The sequence below is a fragment of the Mus pahari genome, chromosome X (assembly GCF_900095145.1).
Source record: "Mus pahari chromosome X, PAHARI_EIJ_v1.1, whole genome shotgun sequence".
NCBI classification, from domain to species: Eukaryota; Metazoa; Chordata; class Mammalia; order Rodentia; family Muridae; genus Mus; species Mus pahari.
This window is the reverse complement of record NC_034613.1, coordinates 63,620,744-63,641,571: the sequence shown is the minus strand read 5'-3', so window position 1 is coordinate 63,641,571 and position 20,828 is coordinate 63,620,744. Positions and strand designations below refer to the sequence as shown.

The following is a 20,828-nucleotide window of genomic DNA, read 5'->3' as shown; positions in this document are numbered from 1 at the left end:
CTCCCCCTGCCTTTATAAGGGTGCTCCCCTACCCACCTACCCACCCACTCCTGCCTTCTTGCCCTGGCATTCCCCTACACTGGGACATCAAACCCCCTCAGGACCAATGGCTGCTCCTTCCACTGGTGTCCAACAATGACATCCTCTGCCACATATGTGGCCTAAGCCATGGGTCCCTCCATGTGTACTCTTTGGTTGGTGGCCCAGTCTCCAGGAGCTGGTCTGGCTGGTTGACACTGTTCCTCCCCACATGGGGCTGCAAACCCTCTCAGCTCCTTCAGTCTCTTCTCCAACTACTCCATTGGGGATTCTGTGCCCCTATCAATGGTTGGCTGTGAGCTTCCTCCTCTGCATTTGGGGCTCTGGCAGAGCCTCTCAGAGGACAGCCATATCAGACTCCCATTAGTAAGCACTTCCTGGCATCCGGAATAGAGTCCAGGTTTGGCACCTATATATGGGATGGATCCCCAGGTGGGGCAGTCCTTGGGTGGCCTTGCCTTCAGTTTCTGCTCCATATTTCCTCCTGTGAGTATTTTATTCCCCTTTCTAAAAAGCACTGAAGCATCCACAGTTTGGTCTTCCGTCATCAGATTCATGTGGTCTGTGAATTGTATTTTGGTTATTCCAAACTTTTGGGCTAATATCCACTTATCAGTGAGTGCATACCATGTGTACTGGTTAGCTTTGTGTCAACCTGACACAGCTGGAGTTATCACAGAGAAAGGAGCTTTAGTTGGGGAAATGCCCCCATGAGATCCAGCTGTGGGGCATTCCTCAATTAGTGATCAAGGGGTGCCCCTTGTGGGTGGGACCATCTCTGGGCTGGTAGTCTTAGATTCTATAAGAAAGCAGGCTGAGCAAGCCAGGGGAGGCAAGCCAGTAAAGAACATCCCTCCATGGCCTCTGCATCTGCTCCTGCTTTCTGACCTGCTTGAGTTCCAGTCCTGCATCCTTTGGTGATCAACAGCAGTATGGAAATGTAAGTCGAATAAACACTTTCCTCCCCAACTTGCTTCTTGGTCATGATGTTTGTGCAGGAATAGAAACCCTGACTAAGACACCATGTGTGTTCTTTTATGACTGGGTTACTTCACTCAGGATGATGTTTTCAAGTTCCATTCATTTGCCTGCGAATTTTCTGAACCTTCATGTCTGGTCTTCAACTCCTTTCAGCTTCAGTGACCACAACATATGTTTCTCTCTCTCTTGGACTGATTCCATACCTGGTCTACAGCTTTCCTTGGCAGGTATCCCACAGCTCTGATATCTTGGGTTCACTAACAAAATCTAGGCTTCACCTTCACAACTTCTTGAAGTGGCCTCACTGGGTCTCCATGTAGGCACATCTCTGACATATGCCTGGCTTCAGAGGTTTATCCTTAGTTGTGGAGGGAAATTGTATAACTTCGTTATTATATTTTTGACTCTACAGCCAAGAATCACATTAGCCAAGATCTCTGCTTTCTGCAGCTGGAACTTGCCCCCCTCATCCAAATACATCTTCACCAGCTTTCTTTTAGTTTCCTCCATGGCTTAAGCGTTTCTTTAATTCATTTTCACAAACTGTAAGCTTAGTTTGGTGGATTCTACCCTGAGGTCACCATTCCCTTCATTCCATTTAGCATTAGGCTTTTCTGATTTCAGTGGAAAAAAAATCTAACCTGGACCACTAGATTTAGCTCAGTGCCATTACTTTTCTCCTAAAATTGTAAATTTTGTATTTTTCCTTGCTCAGTTTGCTCTTTTTCTTTATAGCTCTGCATAAGAGTGAACACTAATAACCACATGACAGAGTCAATTACTAGGATGTCTTGAAATTTTCTCTGCCAATGATATTAACCCAAAAGTCTTCACTTTAACCTAGGCCAGATTTTTGTACAAGGACAGAAAGTAGCCATATTTTTTGAATTATGGAACTCCCTCACAGTGCTTTACCCTGGATCCCCCTCCAAATATAGGTGATATAGATGTAGAATAGACATATAGATATAACAAACTAGTTTTTTCTCAAGGTTATCTAGACTTAAAAATGTATGATAAAGTATGAGAACATTTTCATATTGCATGTGGCAATCAAGAAATACAGTTTATCAATTATTATAAGAAGATCAACATAATAATTGTAAAACACATGATTAACAGTTTACAGATATATTTGAAAGGACTTCACACATAGAAAATAATATCTAGCCTTATTAGTCATCAGATAAATACAAAATTAAACGAGATACTCCTGTTTGGCCTACTATGTGGTGGACAAAACTTAAAAAGATGTTTCTGAGAAAGATATAAAAATGAAATTAATATAAGATTTTTATTATGTTTGTATGAATAATCATTGTGGTCTCATTAAAAAGAATAAAAAGTATCTCAAATCAAGAAAGACCATTAATTTGTGGGAAGAAACCCTATACTAGTTATTCATCTCATCTTCCTTTAGAGATGGCACAAATTTGATAAGAGTTTTCTGAAGGATTTCAGTGAAAAAAAAAGTCTAACCTGGAGAGGTGTTAACTATATCATGGATAATAGTTTTGTTTTGTTTTTTTTTTTAATAGAAGTGAGACAAGGAGGGACAGAGTTTGAGTAAAAAGCTAGGACATGGAGGGAAGATGAGAATCAGAGACTGTCTTGCAGCAAAGCAAGTCTTGAGATAACAACTTATAAATTAAACTCTTTGTTTATTAGTAGCTGTGCCTATAGATAAGTTGTTTAAGCTCCTTGCACTTTAGTCTCTACAGTTTAGGGTGTGGAAAGAATATATATTTCATGTGGGGGTTCACAGAGAATATCAAATTATGTAATCACCTATCTAAAGCATTAGATGCAATTCTAGGACATATGTGTTTTCAACTATAAGTGCATGTTTTGAGGAGTCTTTGTTACTCCAGAATTTGCTGTTGTTACTTTGATTATGATAATTCTTTTAGAGGGGAGAAAATTACATTTCTTTTACATTTTTTATTCTAATAGTATATATATATATATATATATACACACACACATATTATATATATATATATATATATATATATATATATATATATATATATTAACCATTTGTCACTATACAGTTGAACGACAGTAAGGGCCTACATGTTATGTGGATGTTATGTGGACATCATTGTTTATATCAACACTTTGGTATGAGAGTACTTTCTTCTCCTGAGTTTCATCCCCAGTACCTACATGAAAAAGCCAAGTATGTTGGTGCATACCCACAATCTTAGCTCTGGGAGGTGGATAAAGTGGAAGACAGATAGATCCCTGGTGTTTGCTAGTCAGCCAGCCTAGCTGAATTTATGAGCTCTAAGTTTAATGAAAGACCCTGTCTCAAAAAATAAGGTGGATTGCAATTGAGAAAGATTTCCAGTGTCAATCTCTTACAGAATACATGTACCACAAAAGAAATAATATTCTTATGCTATCTTGCCTTTGAAAGTACATCTGTTTAGAGGATCTTCCCCCTCCCATACTCTCATAAGAGTCAGTTTTGTTATCACAGTCTATTAACCATCTTTGAATCCATTCAAACTTGATTATTTCTTTTGTGTTTTCATTGCACTGCAGACCCAATCACAGTTTTTATCAGAGTTTTAAAGTCAGGTTGCTCCTGAGTTAGCTTTAGTTTATTATTCCAACCCATTTTGCATCTTGATGCTGGTACATAATACATGGTGACTGGTGACACAAGTTTGAAACCTCTGGGACTCTATGTAGCAGCTCATATGAACTGCTAAGACTACCATCTAAGGAATAATGAGAAACAATGCATAAAGTAGGTCAAATACATGCCATGTGGTGTGGCTGTGCTTAAACACAGCCCCCTGGTGCACTTTATCTCTGCTGAACATATAGTCTCAAGATGCCTCCTCCAAAGTCCCATGTCCCTGCAGAGAGACAAGATTTTCCCTTGCCTTTGTTGACAAACCATGGAAGTAGATCCTGGGGACCAGGTTATCTCCAGCACAATCACAGGAAGTTATCCCATGCCTGGGACAAAGTCCCAAATCTATCTGTAATGGAGCAGAAGGTTACAGACCATCAGGCTGAAGGGTCACCAGAAATCCCTGGACTACTGGAACTCAGCCAGGACAGAGAGGAGCAATGCAACCTGATCCTGGAAATTCCCAACCCTCTGCCCTTGGGTCCCCTTTGGCAAGGAAATAACGTACACCTCAGCAGAAAATGGAGGATTAACCAGAATTCTGTTCTCTTTTTCTCTCAATGATTTTTTTCACCTTGTGCAACTTATAAATATACCTAAGCTTCTTGAGTATATCCAAGGTACCACTGAAAAGAAAATGGGAGCTCAGTGTAGAGAAGCTGCTCTTTGGAAGTAACTGAAAACTTCCAAGCTGTTGGCAAGTGTTTTCTTTTACTTCATGTTCTTGAATCACATCCAAGATTCTTGGAGGCCTTACAAATTGCAGTCAGAAACTGAGTATTTAGGTTTCCTAAACAATAGCTAGCATTTACTAAGTACATATCATTAGAAGCACAAGAATTAGAGAAATGGAATAGGGAAAACTTATTCAAATCAGAGGAACATGAATGGGAAAGGACCTAAAAAGGAAATTAAAGAGTCAGTAAATCAGACAAAAGCAAATCTTACTCTTCTTTTCCTTCTTTCTACTGTGTCTTCTTGAGTCCAAAGGAAAAGTTTTTAGGTGACATTAAAGAAATATTTGGAGTATAGAAGTAAATTTTGGAAAACAGCTTTGATAGTTCTATAGAACAGAATTTGCTGAAAGTGCTCTAACACATGACTTTGAGGATGTCTTGCTATGCCACTACATTTGTTTCAATTACTTGCCAGTAAACTTCATGGTAGAATAAGAGCACCTAGCCTGAAAACATTTATGGTACATCTTTAAGCTATCTTGAAAGCTCATCAACTAACTTAAAGGATTACCATCTTCTTACTATACCTCTGTCTTTCCCCCTTGTTTTTTTTTAATTAGATATTTTCTTCATTTACATTTCTTCATTTTTTTCATTTCCTCTCTGAAAATCCCCTATACCCTCCCCTCCCCCTACTCCCCTCCCCCTTGTTTTAATTTATTTTTTAATTTAAATTTCCCTGTGTGTGTTTGTTTGTGTGTGTGTGTGTGTGTGTGTGTGTGTGTGTGTGTTGTGCATACATGTGTACATTTGTATGGGCACACATGTATGCTAGTGCATGTGTGTGGAGGCTAGAAGTTGACATCAGTTGTCTTTCTTCTCTACTCACAACATTCAAGAACATTGCTTCAAATAAATGAGAAAATTAAAATTAAGAGATGGGGCTAAGAAGATAGCTCAGTAGATAATGTATTTTATTTCCCTTGTGGTACACGTCCAGCTGGTGACCAAGTCCTATAAATTATGTTACCTATTAGTCTTCCTTCATTTGGCGACAGCCACCTCTCTAACTTCTTTCTCTTTCACTTCAAACCTCCTGGCAGTTATGAACTTGGCTCACTGGACTGCTATCAACACTGCAGTTGTACACATCCCAAAACTTAGCCCATGATAGTCATGCAATAAGTACCTTTTCACTAAAATATTGAGCAAATTTCCATTTAAAGTAATGGTTGATGCTTTTGGATTGAAGTCCAACACTTGTATCTTATGTTTATTTCAAATTTTATTTCATTTTTTACTTGTTTTACCTTTTAGGGTTCTTCTGTAACATACAGTGTATATTTTAAAATCATTTTGGATTGTGTATCTTTTTCAGATTCATTATTTTAAAATCATTAGATTCACAGAAAGTTATAAAAAGGAACATACAGGAGGCCAACGTAACATTTTCCCAGTTCCCTCTCACAACAAGCAAAAGACATTTTTACCAATTAAGATCTACTGGAGGTGGCTCTGGTTACATGTACACTCATCACAATGTAGATTCATTTAGCTACTTCTGAAGTCTATATACAGAATTGTGCCACTGCAACAATCCTTCACACTGTCCTTGTGTAGCTGCACCCATTTCAGCCTATTATTTGATGAGCAGTGATGCATTGAGAATGTCTTATATGACAAGTCCATTAAAAATACCTGTTGTACTTTAGAAAACAAGATAGGAAACATACCTGCTGTTATAAAGCATATAATCTTTGTCAGCATAGGTTAAGTTTCCAAAAAGCAATAGATGCCAGTTGGTGTTCGTTGACTATATCTTAGATTCTGGGATTTTGCTTGTAATTCAGATGATCCCAAGCTAGTTACATTTCTAACTAACCTTTCTTCATATGTAGTAGTGAGAAAAATTTGAGATAGGTTTATAGGTACACTTTCTCTTCATTTTCCTTTAATCTGACTCATCTCCTAAAGGTGGCTTATAGGCCCACTAGAAAAGGAGCTCAATCACTCTGGAAATCAATCTGGTGGTTCCTCAGAAAATTGGACACAGTACTACCGAAAGATCCAGCAATACCTCTCCTGGGCATATACCCAGAAGATGTTCCAACTGGTAATGTTCATAGCAGCCTTATCTATAATAGCCAGAAGCTGGAAAGAACCCATATGCCCCTCAATAGAGGAATGGATTAAGAAAATGTGGTACATTTACACAATGGAGTATTTCTCAGCTATTAAAAACAAAGAATATATGAAATTCTTGGGCAAATGGATGTATCTGGAGGATATCATCCTTAGTGAGGTAACCCAATCACAAAAGTCACTAGATATGCACTCACTGATAAGTGGATATTAGCCCAGAAACTTAGAATACCCAAGATACATNTTGCAAAACACAAGAAAACCAAGAAGGATGACCATCGTGTGGATACTTCATTCCTCCTTAGAATAAGGAACAAAATACCCATGAAAGGAGTTACAGAGACAAAGTTTGGAGCTAAGATGAAAGGATGGACTATCCAGAGACTACTCCACCTGAGGATCCATCCCATCATTAGCCACCAAACCCAGACACTATTGCATATGCCAGCAAGATTTTGCTGAAGGGACCCTGATATAGCTGTCTCTTGTGAGGCTATGCCAGTGCCTGGCAAATACAGAAGTGGATGCTCACAGTCAGCTATTGGATGGAACACAGGGCCCTCAGTGGAGGAGCTAGAGAAAGTACCCAAGGAGCTGAAGGGGTCTGCAACCCTATAGGTGGAACAACAATATGAACTAACCAGTACCCCCTNAGCTCGTNTCTCTAGCTGCATATGTAGCAGAAGATGGCCTAATTGTCCATCATTGGAAAGAGAGGCCCCTTGGTCTTGCAAACTTTATATGCTGCAATACAGGGGAATGCCAGGGCCAAGAAGTGGGAGTGGGTGGGTAGGGGAGCAGGGGCGGGGGGAGGGTATAGGGAACTTTCGGAATAGCATTTGAAATGTAAATAAAGAAAATATCTAGTGAAAAGAAAGTTGAACAAAAAAGAAAAGAAAAGAAAAGAAAAGAAAAGAAAAGAAAAGAAAAGAAAAGAAAAGAAAAGAAAAGAAAAGAAAAGCAGCTTAGAGGATATCAGTGCCTGTCAGCAATCAGAACAATCAGAATGTAAGCAAATAAATCCTTGGGCAGGACAGTGTGTATCAAATCTATGGGTCAAGAAATGAAGAGGCCCACATTTCTTTTAAAATTAAGGCCAGTTAAGTAAGAAAAACAAAAACAAAACTCTTATTGCTGAAATGATGATACTGAAAGATCAAAACCTAGAGTTTGAAATTAAGATAGCTGTGGATTTTGCTCTCTCAGTCTGAGTTGGAATGCCTGGTTGTGGAGGCAGTTTACTGACCCATCCTGTGCACATGTGAAGGAAATGATTTCATAGCTCAGCAATTTCACCACTGCAAAGGGGCAGGGGGCCAGTTCTGTTGAAACAAAGGACAGTAATCACTCTTGCCAGAAAAGCAGTTTAAATCAGAGGCATCTCTTTACAGACTCAGATACTTTCAGGATGTTTTCCAGTACATCTCAGTGTCTTTTGACAATGGATACAATCCAGACAGGCCACTTCACTTTATTAGAATGAATTCTAAAGCAAAAGAAGTGAAACTTGTTATAACTCTGCCAGGTTTATTTTACTGTGTAAGCTTAACTGAGTGCAGGAATAAAGTGGTCCAGCTTCAACCTCAATTGTCCATCCTACTGATTAACAAATTCTCATTTTCGGTATGCTCTAGGTTAAAGTCATTATCTAGTCAGTTTCACATCCAAGTACATACTATAATGTCTGGATAGAGCATTTTGAGTCAAAAGCTTAGAACTAAATCTTTCCTGGCAGCCTACATTTCAGATTACAGGACATATGAATCTGTTGTTCCTAACAAGCAAGTTTATGATGAGAAAATTCTGGATATTAGGTCCATTATAAACACATAAAGAATCCATATCTCTTAAGAGTGTTATTTAAATCCTAGGTTTATAGCACCATGTTTGGAGTTCATACATTTAATAATTATTTGCTAAATAACTGTTTTGTGCTCAGTCCTACGTAGCTCAGAGAATAGAGTGGTGATCAAGAAGTAGCACTACTAGGTATCACAAAGTGTTATGTAAAATAGTAAATTATGGCTCTGTGGTATTTACCAAAACTTGTGGAATGTGTCAACCGGGATGGTGGTGGTGGGGAATGATTAGATTTGTGATTTTCAAGAACTATCAATCCTCTATTGAGATTACATTTATGTGGGAAGTTAAGAGTAGATATGTCTCTTGAAGACAAGAGACATTTCAATTAGTCATATAAGAGACAGTGATAATTTCAACTGGAGTGGTTTGTTGGGGACAAGGCTGGTTCATGGAAAGAAAATCAGCCTTGCAATGTATGCCTTTCACATAGCATCATTTAGGAAGTAAGCTCCATGCCAGGCATACCAATATGGCTGTCAGAAGGTATGTTCTCTATATATGTTAAACTTTGGGGAACAGCTCCTACATAAAAACACTTTCTTAACAGAATTTCGTTGATTCCAAGTTTGAGAGGTTTCCATCTGAAATCAAGGTACCACAGAGTCCTTTTATTTTTATTTTTGTTTGCTTGTTGAGACAGAGTTTCTCCATGGAGCACCTAGGCTGTTCTGGAACTAGCTCTGTAGACCAGAATGGCCTCAAACACATAGAGATCAATCTACTTCTGCCTCCCAAGTGCTGGAATCAAAGGCATGCACCACCACCACCCAGTGTAGTAACTCCTTTTATAAGGATATCAGTCATATTAATAATAACCCATCCTAATGGATTTACTTTAACTTGGTAAAGATAGTTTCTAAACAGGGTGACATTAACTTGGTAAAGATCTTGTTTCCCAATAGTGTTATATTCACCCTATTTGGGGAGGGGAATACAATAATTTGGGTACAGGAATATAATTCACCTAGAACAGTTGAAGGGTCAGCCACACAGTCAGACACACAGGTTGAAGTGTCAGTCCCTCTTCCCCATTGAGTGTCAAAAGTTAGAGGCCATACTGGGCTACATAGTGAGCTCCAGACCAGCCTAGGATATACAATAAAACCTTGCCTCAAAAAAGAGAACTTTTTTGTCCACAGTTAAGACTGTGATACATCTCTTCATTCTCATGTAATTCACAGATCATCTATCATGTTATTTGTCTTTTAAAAATAAAATTTATTATGCATCACATGCTGAGGTATATTACCATATATCCCACAGTTATTGTCTTTGTGGTACGAACAGCTAAAATCTACTTCTTTTTTAGAATTTTTATTAGACATTTACATTTCAAATATTATCCCCTTTCCCTGTTTCCCCTCTGAAACCCCCCTATCCCATCCCCGCTCCTCCTGCTCACCAATCCACCCACTCCCACTTCCTGGCCCTGGCATTCCCCTATACTGGGGCATAGAAACTTCACAGGACCTCAAGGGCCTCTCCTTCCATTGATGACTGACTAGGCCATCCTCTGCTACATATGCAACTGGAGCCATGAGTCCCACCATGTGTTTACTTTGGTTGGTGGTTTAGTCCCAGGGAGCTCTGGAGATACAGTTAGTTCATATTGTTGTTCCTCCTATGGGGCTACAAAACCCTTCAGCTCCTTGGGTACTCTCTCTGGCTCCTTCATTGGGGACCCTGTGCTCTGTCTAATGGTTGACTGTGAGCACCCACTTCTGTATTTGTCAGGTACTGGCAGAGCCTCTCTCTCAGGAGACAGCTATATCAGGCTCCTGTCAGCAAGCACTTCTTGGCATCAACAATAGTGTCTGGGTTTGGTGTCTGCATGTGGGATTGATCCCCAGATGGGGCAATCTCTGGATGGCCTTTCCTTCAGTCTCTGCTCCACTCTTTGTTCCCCATCCCCCACTACTACACACCTCTGTTAAATTTCCTAACCCTCTGTACATCTCCTCCCATACCTGATTCTTCCCCTCTTTTCCCCTGCTCCTACTTCTCTTCCTCCCAAGTTCTTCCCACTCTCTACTTCCCTTGATTATTTTGTTCCTCCTTCTAAGTAGGAGTGACACATCCACTCTTTGGTCTTCCTTCCTCTTGAACTTCATGCCTGTGGATAGTTTTGAGCCACCATGTGATTTCTGGGAATTGGACTCAAAACCTCTGGAAGAGCAGTCAGTGCTCTTAACCACTGAGCAATCTCTCCAGCCAGCCCCCCTAGAGATTCTTTATAAATTGGTGTGATGATACATGTCTTCAGTCCCTGCACTCAGGAGGCAGAGGTGTGAGTTTGACATAGCTGTGAGTTTGAGACCATCCTGGTCTACAGAGTGAATTTTAAGACAACCAGGGCTGCTCAGAGAAACTGTATCTCAAAACAAAAGACAAAACAAACAAACAAAAAAACCCTGAAACAACAAAACCAACCAAACAAAACCAAATCTAATCAAAAGTGTGGCTTGGATTTTTTTTTCTCACAGTCTCTTCACAGTTGCCATTTCATTTTTTAATTTCTTTTGCTGTACAGAAGCTTTTTCTTCTGTGATACTCACTGAACCTTGGTCTTTGACCTACTTAGCAAATAGCTCTTAGAGCACATTGTTTTGGCTTTTGTACAGTAATAGTTCTCAGATAGACATTTTAAAACCTAAGGAAACTCATGGTGGTAATCTTGTATAATTCAGCATCAAGACTGCTTTATGTTCTCTTCAAGTATGTAACTTTTTTCCCTTCCAACCCTATTGAACTACTTGTTGACAGCTTCAAATCTCTCTCTGGATTGTTTTCATCTCAATGTAGTCACCACTTCTTCCTGGAGCCTTCCCAGACCTCTATCTAACAGAGATCTTTCCCTTATGTGTTCCTTTAGCATCTTGGTTTTCTTTTATTATAACATTTGTCTCATTGACTACAACTATCTGGTTATCATCCATCTGCCCATTTCACCTGCTATACAAAAGACTGGGACCGGCATGATGTGTGACTTGCTCAACTTTGCTTCTTCAGTATCTACATAGTACCCAGCATATTAGTAGATTAACTGGAACTTTCTGAATGAATAGATTATAAACTTGTCTGTGTCATCTCCCCTCTTTGTTAAAAGTATTAAATTTGAAGCATGCTTCTCTGTTCAATTTGATTTCCCCTTTTGGAACCATTCTTGTTTTAAAGAATTTTTAAAATGTTCCTCTTTGTGTTTCCTCACCAAATTGACCTTTTGAAAGTTTGGGGTGCTTCAGGCCTTCCACTGAAGCTTTCCTTAGCAGACATGCATAATATCATCTTGTTCTTTGTCCCTGTTGAATCCAAAGCTGAAGTTTCCTGCCTGTCACTTTCTGAACCACAGAGCAAGGTGAATTCCTGTCCTTATTAATGGCTAACTTCCATTCGGTGTCATGTTTTCTTGTTTTGGTTGTTGTGATTGTTTTTTGAGACTAGATCTCACTTTGTAGCTCAGATGAACTAGGACTCAGTATCCATCTGTGAACTCATGGAGTCCTGCTTGTTTCTGCCTCTCAAGTTCTAGGCTTAAAGATTTTATCACCATGCTTGGCAATGCTGTGTTTTTGCAACAGGCATTTGAACCATTCATTTTTCTCTTCTAGGTCATTCCCATAAGCATACATGTATGCTATTATTTCTCGTCTGAAAAAAAAAAACCCCACAATCATGGTGCCTCCTTCATCTTCTCAGAGTCAAATTTCTTCTCAGTTTTATATGTATGTAAAGGCAAAACCAGGAAGGGCTTTAGCTGTTCCAACTAAACTCAGTGACTGTCCTCTTGCTTGGTGTCTCTTGTCTTGTGGAAAGAGAGAGAGAGAGAGAGAGAGAGAGAGAGAGAGAGAGAGAGAGAGAGAGAGAGAGAGAGAGAGAGAGAGAGAGAGAGAGAGAGAGAGAGAGAGAGAGAGACCAAATGATGGCTTCTTTTCCTCTCTTAGTTTCTTGGTCAGAGTAGGCTTGTAAGCTAGAGATATGGAGGCTAGAGAAATTACTCAGGGTTAAGAGTACTAGGTGCTCTTTCAAAGGTCCTAAATTCAGTTCCTAGCAATCACATGGTAGCTCACAGCCATCTATACCTGTAGTCCCATGGAAGCCAATAGTCTCTTCTGGTGTGCAGACAAAACAACCACACAATAAAACAAACAAACAAACAAACAAACAAACAAACAAAACCAAATCTTTTTTAAAAGCTAGAGCTACAGAAGACTTCCTATTTTATAGTCACCATGCCTCCTGGCGAACCACACATCTGGCTGTTACACATGCCATTGCATTGGAGAAAAACACCATAGAGCTATAAATCTTGCCAGTTGCATTTGTTGTCACCCTGTTGTACTTTTCTGTGCTCATTCCCACTTAGTGCTAATGCTTCTAATCTCTGCAGCAGAAAGTAATTCTATGCTATCCATGTGGGCTGGTCCAGTTTCATGAGAGGATTAAGGGATACATAAAAGTAAAAATATGGGGAACTGTGACTGTAGATTACATTATTACACTCCCCAAGTTCTAGTAAAACAGACCTAAAGATGACATACTTTTCCTTTAGTACCAAATGTATTCTTAGAAAGTTTGGTATGGTTATGAATTATTAATACCAGCACTTGGGAAATGGAGGCAAGAGAAAATCAGGAATATAGTCTTAGGGTTTCTTTATAAAAAAAATTTTATTAGATATTTTCCTCATTTACACTTCAAATGCTATCCCCTTTCCTAGTTTCCTCTCTGAAAGTCCCCTATACCCTCCCCCTGCTCTGCTCCCCAACCCACTCACTCCCCACTTCCTGGCCCTGGCATTCCCCTGTACTGGGGCATATGATCTTCACAAGACCAAGGGCCTCTCCTCCCAACTAGGCCATCCTCTGCTACATATGCGGCTAGAGACACAAGCTCTGGTGGTACTGGTTAGTTCATATTGATGTTCCTCTTATAGAGCTGCAGACCCCTTAAGCTCCTTGGTTACTTTCTTTAGCTCCTTCTTTAGGGGCCCTGTGTTCCATCCAATAGATGACTGTGAGCATCCACTTCTGTATTTTCTAGGCACTGGCATAGCCTCACAAGAGATAGCTATATCAGGGTCCTGTCAGCAAAATTTGCTGGCATATGCAATAGTGTCTGAGTTTGGTGGTTGTATATGGGATAGATCCCCGGGTGGGGCAGTCTCTGGATGGTCCCTTCTACTGTCTCAGCTCCGAACTTTGTCTCTGTAGCTCCTTCCATGGGTATTTTGTTCCCCGTTCTAAGGAGGAACGAAGTATCCACACTTTGGTCTTCCTTCTTCTTGAGTGTCATGTGTTTTGCAAATTGTATCTTGGGTATTCTAAGTCTTAGGGTTTCCATTGCTGTGGTAAAACACCATGACCAAAAAGCAAGTTGGGGAGGAAATGACATTTTGTTCATACTTCCATATCACTGTTCATCATCAAAGGAAGTCAGGACAGTATCTCAAGCAGGGCAAGAACCTGGAAACAGAAGCTGATGCAGAGGCCATGGAGGGGTGCTGCTTACTGACTCTCTCCCCATGGTTTGCTCAGCCTGCTTTCTTATTTAATGTGTGTGAATGTTTTTCCTGCATGTAAATCTATACATTATGTGCAGAACTCATGCCTTTGAAATCAAAAGAGGCATTAGATCCCCTGAAACTGGAGTCATAGTGGTTATGAGCTGCCATGTAGTTGCTGGAAACAACCCAGTTTATCTTCAAGAGCAGCAAGTGCTATTAACTACTGAGCATCAATCCAGCCCCTAGCTCCTTAAATCAAGAATTTGAGGTCATCTTTGGCTACATAGTGAGTTTGAGCCTCTCTCTCTCTCTCTCTCTCTCTCTCTCTCTCTCTCTCTCTCTCAAAAATGTGTTACTTTAGAATGGCAGTTTTCCTTGGCAGAGCTTGAGAAAAATGAACAACTGGTCTAATAACTTTATGTTAAATTTCCTCTGCAGGCTTGGCGCAAGCGCTGGTTTGTCCTCAGGCGGGGCCGCATGAGTGGCAATCCTGATGTCTTAGAATACTACCGCAACAAGCACTCCAGCAAGCCCATCCGTGTGATAGACCTCAGCGAATGCACTGTGTGGAAACATGCAGGCCCTGGTTTCATTAGGAAGGAATTTCAGAACAATTTTGTGTTTATTGTCAAGACCACTTCCCGTACATTCTACCTAGTAGCCAAGACTGAGGAAGAAATGCAGGTGTGGCTACACAGCATCAGTCAAGTTTGCAATTTCAGTCATCTGGAAGATGGTGCAGGTAAGAGCAGAGTTGGAACTCCTGTGAGCAAAAGAATGGTCCATGATAGTCTACTGTTACTGGAAAGCTACTGCAAATAAGTGATGCAAGGTGCCTGCCTCTGTGAAGGTGTTTTGGCAATCTAATATATATCACCAGAGCTACTCCTACTAAATTCTATACAACACTAGAAAGCACTGTCTTTCACTTGGTAGTAGGATCGAAGTCCAAATGTGGAAAGGCAAAATCTGCCTATTCATATAATATTGGATATCTCTTCTGATAAACAACCTGGAAGTTTGCTCTGGGTCACTTCTGTGCATTGAGGGTACTTGAACTCAATTCATTCTTCCTCTTCTTTTTTCTCTTTTTCTTCCTCATCTCACTAATTCTACTCCTCTTACTTCCCTTAGTTTTCATCCTGTCTCTACATACTTCCATTCCCATGTAACATACAGGATGGTTTTTAGCCTTGTATTATAATTCACTTCCCTTCATAGATTTTTTTTTTGCTGGTGTTAGTCAAGATTCTATTAAGTAAAGAGAGAGAGAGAGAGAGAGAGAGAGAGAGAGAGAGAGAGAGAGAGAGAGAGAGAGAGAGAGATTTTATTAGAGGGGCTTGCAACTGTGGTCCAGCTAGTCCAACAATGACTGTCTCATGATGAAAAGCCCAACAATCCGATAGTTGTTCAACTCAATGAGAATGTTGTCTCAGTTGGTCTTCTGTGTATATGGGAATCCTTAAGTATGTTCTAATACCAGCAAAAGAATGCCTCAACAGCAGAATAGATGAACTTGGCAGCCAGAGTGAGGACAAGCAGATAAAAAGCAAAAGCTCTTTCTTTTCTTGTGCTTTTATGTGGGCTGCTACCAGAAGGTGTGGCCAAGATTCAGGGTGTGCCATCTCTCCTCAAATGATTCAGTCATGAAAACCCTTCACAGTCATGCCCAGTCACTTGGGTTATAGTTGATTTCAGATGTAGTCAGTTTGACAACTAAGATTAGTTACCACAGAGCCCAATTATGCCATATTCTGACAGAATAGGGGATTTTGAATCTGGTTTCTTTTAGCTTCTTTGTTTAGTAGACAGAAATTGTATCCCTAATCTTGGCACATACTCCAACATTTAAATAACTCTTTTGCTCTTTTTAACACTTACCAAGGAAATATCCACATTATAACACCAGGCATCAATGGAGAGTCAGGGTTACATCTCTAAGGCAAACATGCATGTGTGCTTCCAATAAGAGGGAACAACTGTACAGTATTTGCTTCTGTCTCTGACAGCTACAGGCCAGTGAACATTGTATCTTCCCTATGAATTTGTCTTATGCCATATTGGCTCTGTGGTAGATGTGCTATTGTCATCTCTATGTGATATACAAGGCACACATGAAGAAAACAGATGATAGCTAGAACCCAGACATGACCTCAGGCAGTTCAAGGTCACTTTGACTTAGGAACCAGGCATTGAAAAGTGTGGGCAGGATGTAATATCTAAGAAAGGAATTTTTTTAAAAAAAATGACACACATACAAAGAAAAAAAATAAAAGCAAGCTTTTTATGACCTGGAGTTCTCATTCGTTCTTAATCCTCATTAATTTTTGACCCCTGTTCTTAGACTTTGGTGAGATTAGTTTTCTTGAGAAGCAGAGAGTTACCTGTCCACCAAAACATGCTGTTATTTTCTTTCTCCTTATATATAACAATTATCAACATCATTGTATTTATCTGTTGCTTATGTGACTCCTCTGGGATAGTGTAAACTCAAGTAAAGACAGGATCTTTGTTTCAGCTACATCATCAGAGTTAGAAAGGTTCCAGTCACATATATAGATGCACTAATAGAATTTCCACATAAAAAATGAATATACACACAATTTATGCATATGCAATATGCTTTTTGATGCAGTACCAAAAAAAAAAAAAAAAAACTCCAATGGGGAACAGGTTTATTTTGACTGATTGTTTCAGTCCATGATTGCTTGGCTCCTTTGTTTATAGGCCTGTTGTTGTTAGCCTATTGTGAGGCAGACAGCATAGCTGTAAGAATATGTGCTCATCATAGTTGCTCACTTCATAGTAGCCAGGAGCAAGGAGAATGAATGCCTATATTTGTGGACTTCTTTGTTCTCTTTTTCTTTCCTCCAAGGTCCTAGTTCATTGGATGATGTACACACTTCTCTTCCCTTAATCATCTGTGAAAATTCATATCCTCACAGAACTGTGCTTGAATAACTTTTAAGTCATTTTTCAGTTCAGCCAAGTTGATAAAATTAATCATCTTTGTCCATCTGATACCTTATTAAATTCCCTTAAATTATACTTAAACTCCAAATAGAGACAGCAACATGATTGTAATTCTACCTAACATGCTATAACTATCCTGTACACAACTAAAAATACAATTTCTTTCCCAAAAGAATCAACAAATTCAGTGTTACTCAAAAATCCAAGTACAAAATCTTATCTGGAGACTAGAAGCAATCTCTTGTTTGTGAGACCCTATTAAAAAAAATCAAACAATTTACATACTCCCATCATAAAATGGCACAGACTAAACATTCCAATTTCAAAAGGCAGGGATGGAGGCATAAGAAAGGAGGGATGGGACCCAAGAAAAGCCAAGACCCAGCAGGACAGGTTTTAAATCCTATAATTTCATGCCTTTTAGTTGGAGCATAGAGCAACAAAATGTTCGCTCCTCAGGGTTTGGAGAGCCGTGCCCCTCCAGCCTTGTTAGCTACTGCAGCTCATATGGTTTCCTTCTTAGGCTAGCTCCACTTGCTCCCAGTGCCTTTCTTTAGAAGACATTCTATGGTCAGGCAATGGTAGAGCACACCTTTAATCCCAGCACTCAGGAAACTTAGGCAGGTAAATCTCTGTGAGTTTGAGGCCAGCCTGGTCTACAAAATGAGTTCCAGGACATCCAAAGCTACACAAATATATCCTATCTCAAAACAAAACAAAACAAAACAAAACAAAACAAAACAAAACAAAGCAAGTAAAGATGGTCCACATTCTTGATATTCTCCCTCCTATCTTTAGCTTCATTCACACAGCTTTATATAGTGCCCTTTCATGGACTCCTCCCAAATAATCTGATCCTGGTACACGTTGTCTGGTTGTTTCCTTTGAAATCTAGAACGACATCCCCAAGATTCCAAGACTTTTAGATTCTGTATCCTTGTAAAACCAGAATCTTGTGAATGATGCTAGTGTCTGCTGTCAGTTCATGGTGGTAGTTAGTCCTTCTCGAAACATGACTGCAGCAACATCCAAATACCTGAGCTACTGAACTTCGGTAGCTTTGTGTAAGCAAGACATCCTGTTATTAGGGTACCATGGTACCACTCTCTTCTCAAAGGAGAGTCTTTCGAATGGGTTTATTCTTTAACACTTTATTCTTGTAATGGCTAGGATCACGCTGACTCTCCAGGTATCATCAAAACAGCTTTCCTATTTTTCTGGCGCAAAGCGCTTCACATTATTAGTATTGTTGTCATTGGTACACATTTTGAGATTTGTCCCAGAGCCTTGATTTTAGTAGGCATGCACCCCATCACTGTGCTTCATACTCAGTCCATTTAACTTCTTTTTAAGATTTATTCATTCATTCATTCATTCATTCATTCATTTTTGCTGGAAATTGAACTCAGGACCTCTGGAAGAGCAGTCAGGATCTTAACTGCTGAGCCATCTTTCCATTCCCATTTAACTTCTTTTTAATGGTACTAATCTTTTTAGAAATCATGACTTCTTTTTTGTTTGTTTTGTTTTTTGTTTTGTTTTTCAAGACAGAGTTTCTGTAACAGCCCTGTCTATTCTGGAACTTGATCTGTAGACCAGGCAGGCCTTAAACTCATAGATCTGCCTGCTTCTGCCTCCCAAGTGCTGGGATTAAAGGTATGTGTTGCTGCCACCACCACCCAGAAATCATGACTTCAAAAATTTCTGCCACCTCCAAATAATGCCACCAAATTATCAATTCCTTAGTAGATTAATCCATTCTTAGTGAGAGTCTACATGATCCACACAATGATTCAATTCATTAGTCAGTGTCAAAGCCTTCACCATATGAACTTTGCAGAGGGGGTACATCATATCCAAATCATAATATTTATATGCATGAATGTATATGTAAGTATATATAGACTTGTTATGCATAAATAATATGCACACATATATGTATGTTTGTTGAGTAAATAAACAATACAAGGCTGCTGCTGAGAATTGTTAAGCTACTGAACTGTAGTTTTTCAGCCAAGAATGCCTGGGGGGGTTGTTGTTGTTGTTGTTGTTGTTTTGTGTGTGTGTGTGTGTGTGTGTGTGTGTGTGTGTGTTGACTTTTAATTGATTTAACACTTCACCCTTGGAACATTGGTCTCTTTCTCAGACATGGTTTGTAGATTAAGGAAATGGTTGCCTCCACCCATACAAACACCAGCTGTAATTCGCATCTTCTATTTGGTTTTTGGATGCTATTTGAAAAACTTTGAATGTTATAGCCATTCATTAAACACTAACTTGGGAAATGATTTTTCCAGCAGATTCCATGGAGAGTCTCTCTCACGTGCCCTCCTCCTTCCAGCCATCTCCTGTCAGTTCACTTCATACTGTCCACGTTACCAACTCTGCCTTGCTAAAAGATGACATAAACACTAATAGTGTAGTCACCGAGGAAACCAGAAGTGAGTCAGAGTTTCTATTCCTTCCTGATTATCTCATCCTGTCCAACTGTGAGACTGGAAGACTACACCATGCCAGGTATGCTTACTTTTGAGACTCAACTGGGCCTTCCAGCATGTTCTACTCTGTTCACAGAGCCAACATTCCCTTTTGCAAAGTCTTTGAGATGTGCTCATAGCACATAGCCAAATACATCTGTTTAGCAAAAGTAATTTCTAGTAGATAGGTCTAGTCTTATCTCTTTCTTACTATTGCCAAGGACAAGGGCAGATGATTATCAATATCACTATTAAAGATGAAGCAGTATGCTAAATAAAGTGAGTTATGGGTTTCAACATTGTGGCTTTCATTTCTTTTTTTAAAACAGTCTTTTTGTTTGTTTGTTTGTTTTAAGATATATTTATTTTATGTATGTGAGTACACTTTTGCTCTCTTCAGACACACCAGAAGAGGGCATGAGATCCCATTACAGATGGTTGTGAGCCACCATGTGGTTGCTGGGAATTGAACTCAGGACACCTGGAAGAGCAGAGCAGTCAGTGCTCTTAACCACTGAGCCATCTCTCCAGCCCATGGCTTTCATTTCTAACCTTGCATTTTCATACTCATCTTGTGCCTATATAGGATGAAAAAGATCCAGCAGACTTTTTTCTGCACTAAGGAGTTGATATAACTGTGGGTTATAGAAAGAATAAGTCTCTACAAGTAGAACAAAAGGTGGCATATGACAACTTATAATAGGTACATGTGAATTTTGTGTGTGAATGTATACATATCAATCAAATTTATTTGTTTTTTTTTCCTTCAGTCTTCCCACCAGATGTGATAGCTGGTCAAATTCAAACCGCTCATTGGCACAGACTTCATTTGATGATGTTTTTCTTGATGGTCTACAGCCATTTATCTCTAATAATTTGGTCCATCCCTTGCACCATGGGAAAGTATCTCAGGATTTTCCTTCCATAAGGCCCCAGACTTCTTTAATCTGGAATAGAGAAATCAATGGCCCATCCATGAACCTCATGTCTTCTTCACCATTGTTGGAATCTTCCTTAAACCCCACAGTTCATGTAGAAGAAAAGCAAGTTTCCTTACCCAGTGGGGTAAAAGAACTAAACATTATGTCTAACACTCCACCTCCTCGTCCCCCTAAGCCAAGTTATCTCTCTGAACGGCGCCAAGATCAGCCCTTGTTGACTGGACACAGCAGTAACAAGAAGCCAGGGTATAATATGATACCAAGAAGAATCTCTCTCTCTGGGTTAGATCATGTGGCGTCCTGGAAAGGTAAGTGTTGGGTGCTAATACTCAGGCAAAGAATTATGGGCAAAAGTATCCTTTACAACTCCTTATCACACCTTGTGTCCATATACTAACATTCTTTGTTGAAACCAGTCCAGTCTCCTAAAGAGGCTGATTGTATGGTGAGAGCACACAAAATTCTCCTGTTCCTAGGTACCTGCATTTTCCTTTTGAGCCTAGCCACCAAGAAAGATTCATAGATTGCTACAAAAACTGTAAAGGCCTGGAGACCCTGTCTATTGTTAGACCTTGCCCAGGTTGT

The 20,828-nt window shown here is 39.7% G+C and overlaps 1 protein-coding gene across 1 annotated transcript in view; it reads left to right on the top strand.

Moving 5' to 3' along the window:
- The window catches only part of Gab3 (GRB2 associated binding protein 3), a gene marked incomplete at its 3' end in the record, with an annotated part of 61,151 nt that overhangs the window by 26,410 nt on the left and 13,913 nt on the right, over positions 1-20,828 (top strand). Inside the window, exons 2-4 of the mRNA XM_021188509.1 lie at positions 14,291-14,594; positions 19,126-19,342; positions 20,073-20,551. Of these exons, the coding sequence (XP_021044168.1) occupies positions 14,291-14,594; positions 19,126-19,342; positions 20,073-20,551 (1,000 nt within the window). The remainder of the gene's footprint in view (positions 1-14,290; positions 14,595-19,125; positions 19,343-20,072; positions 20,552-20,828) is intronic.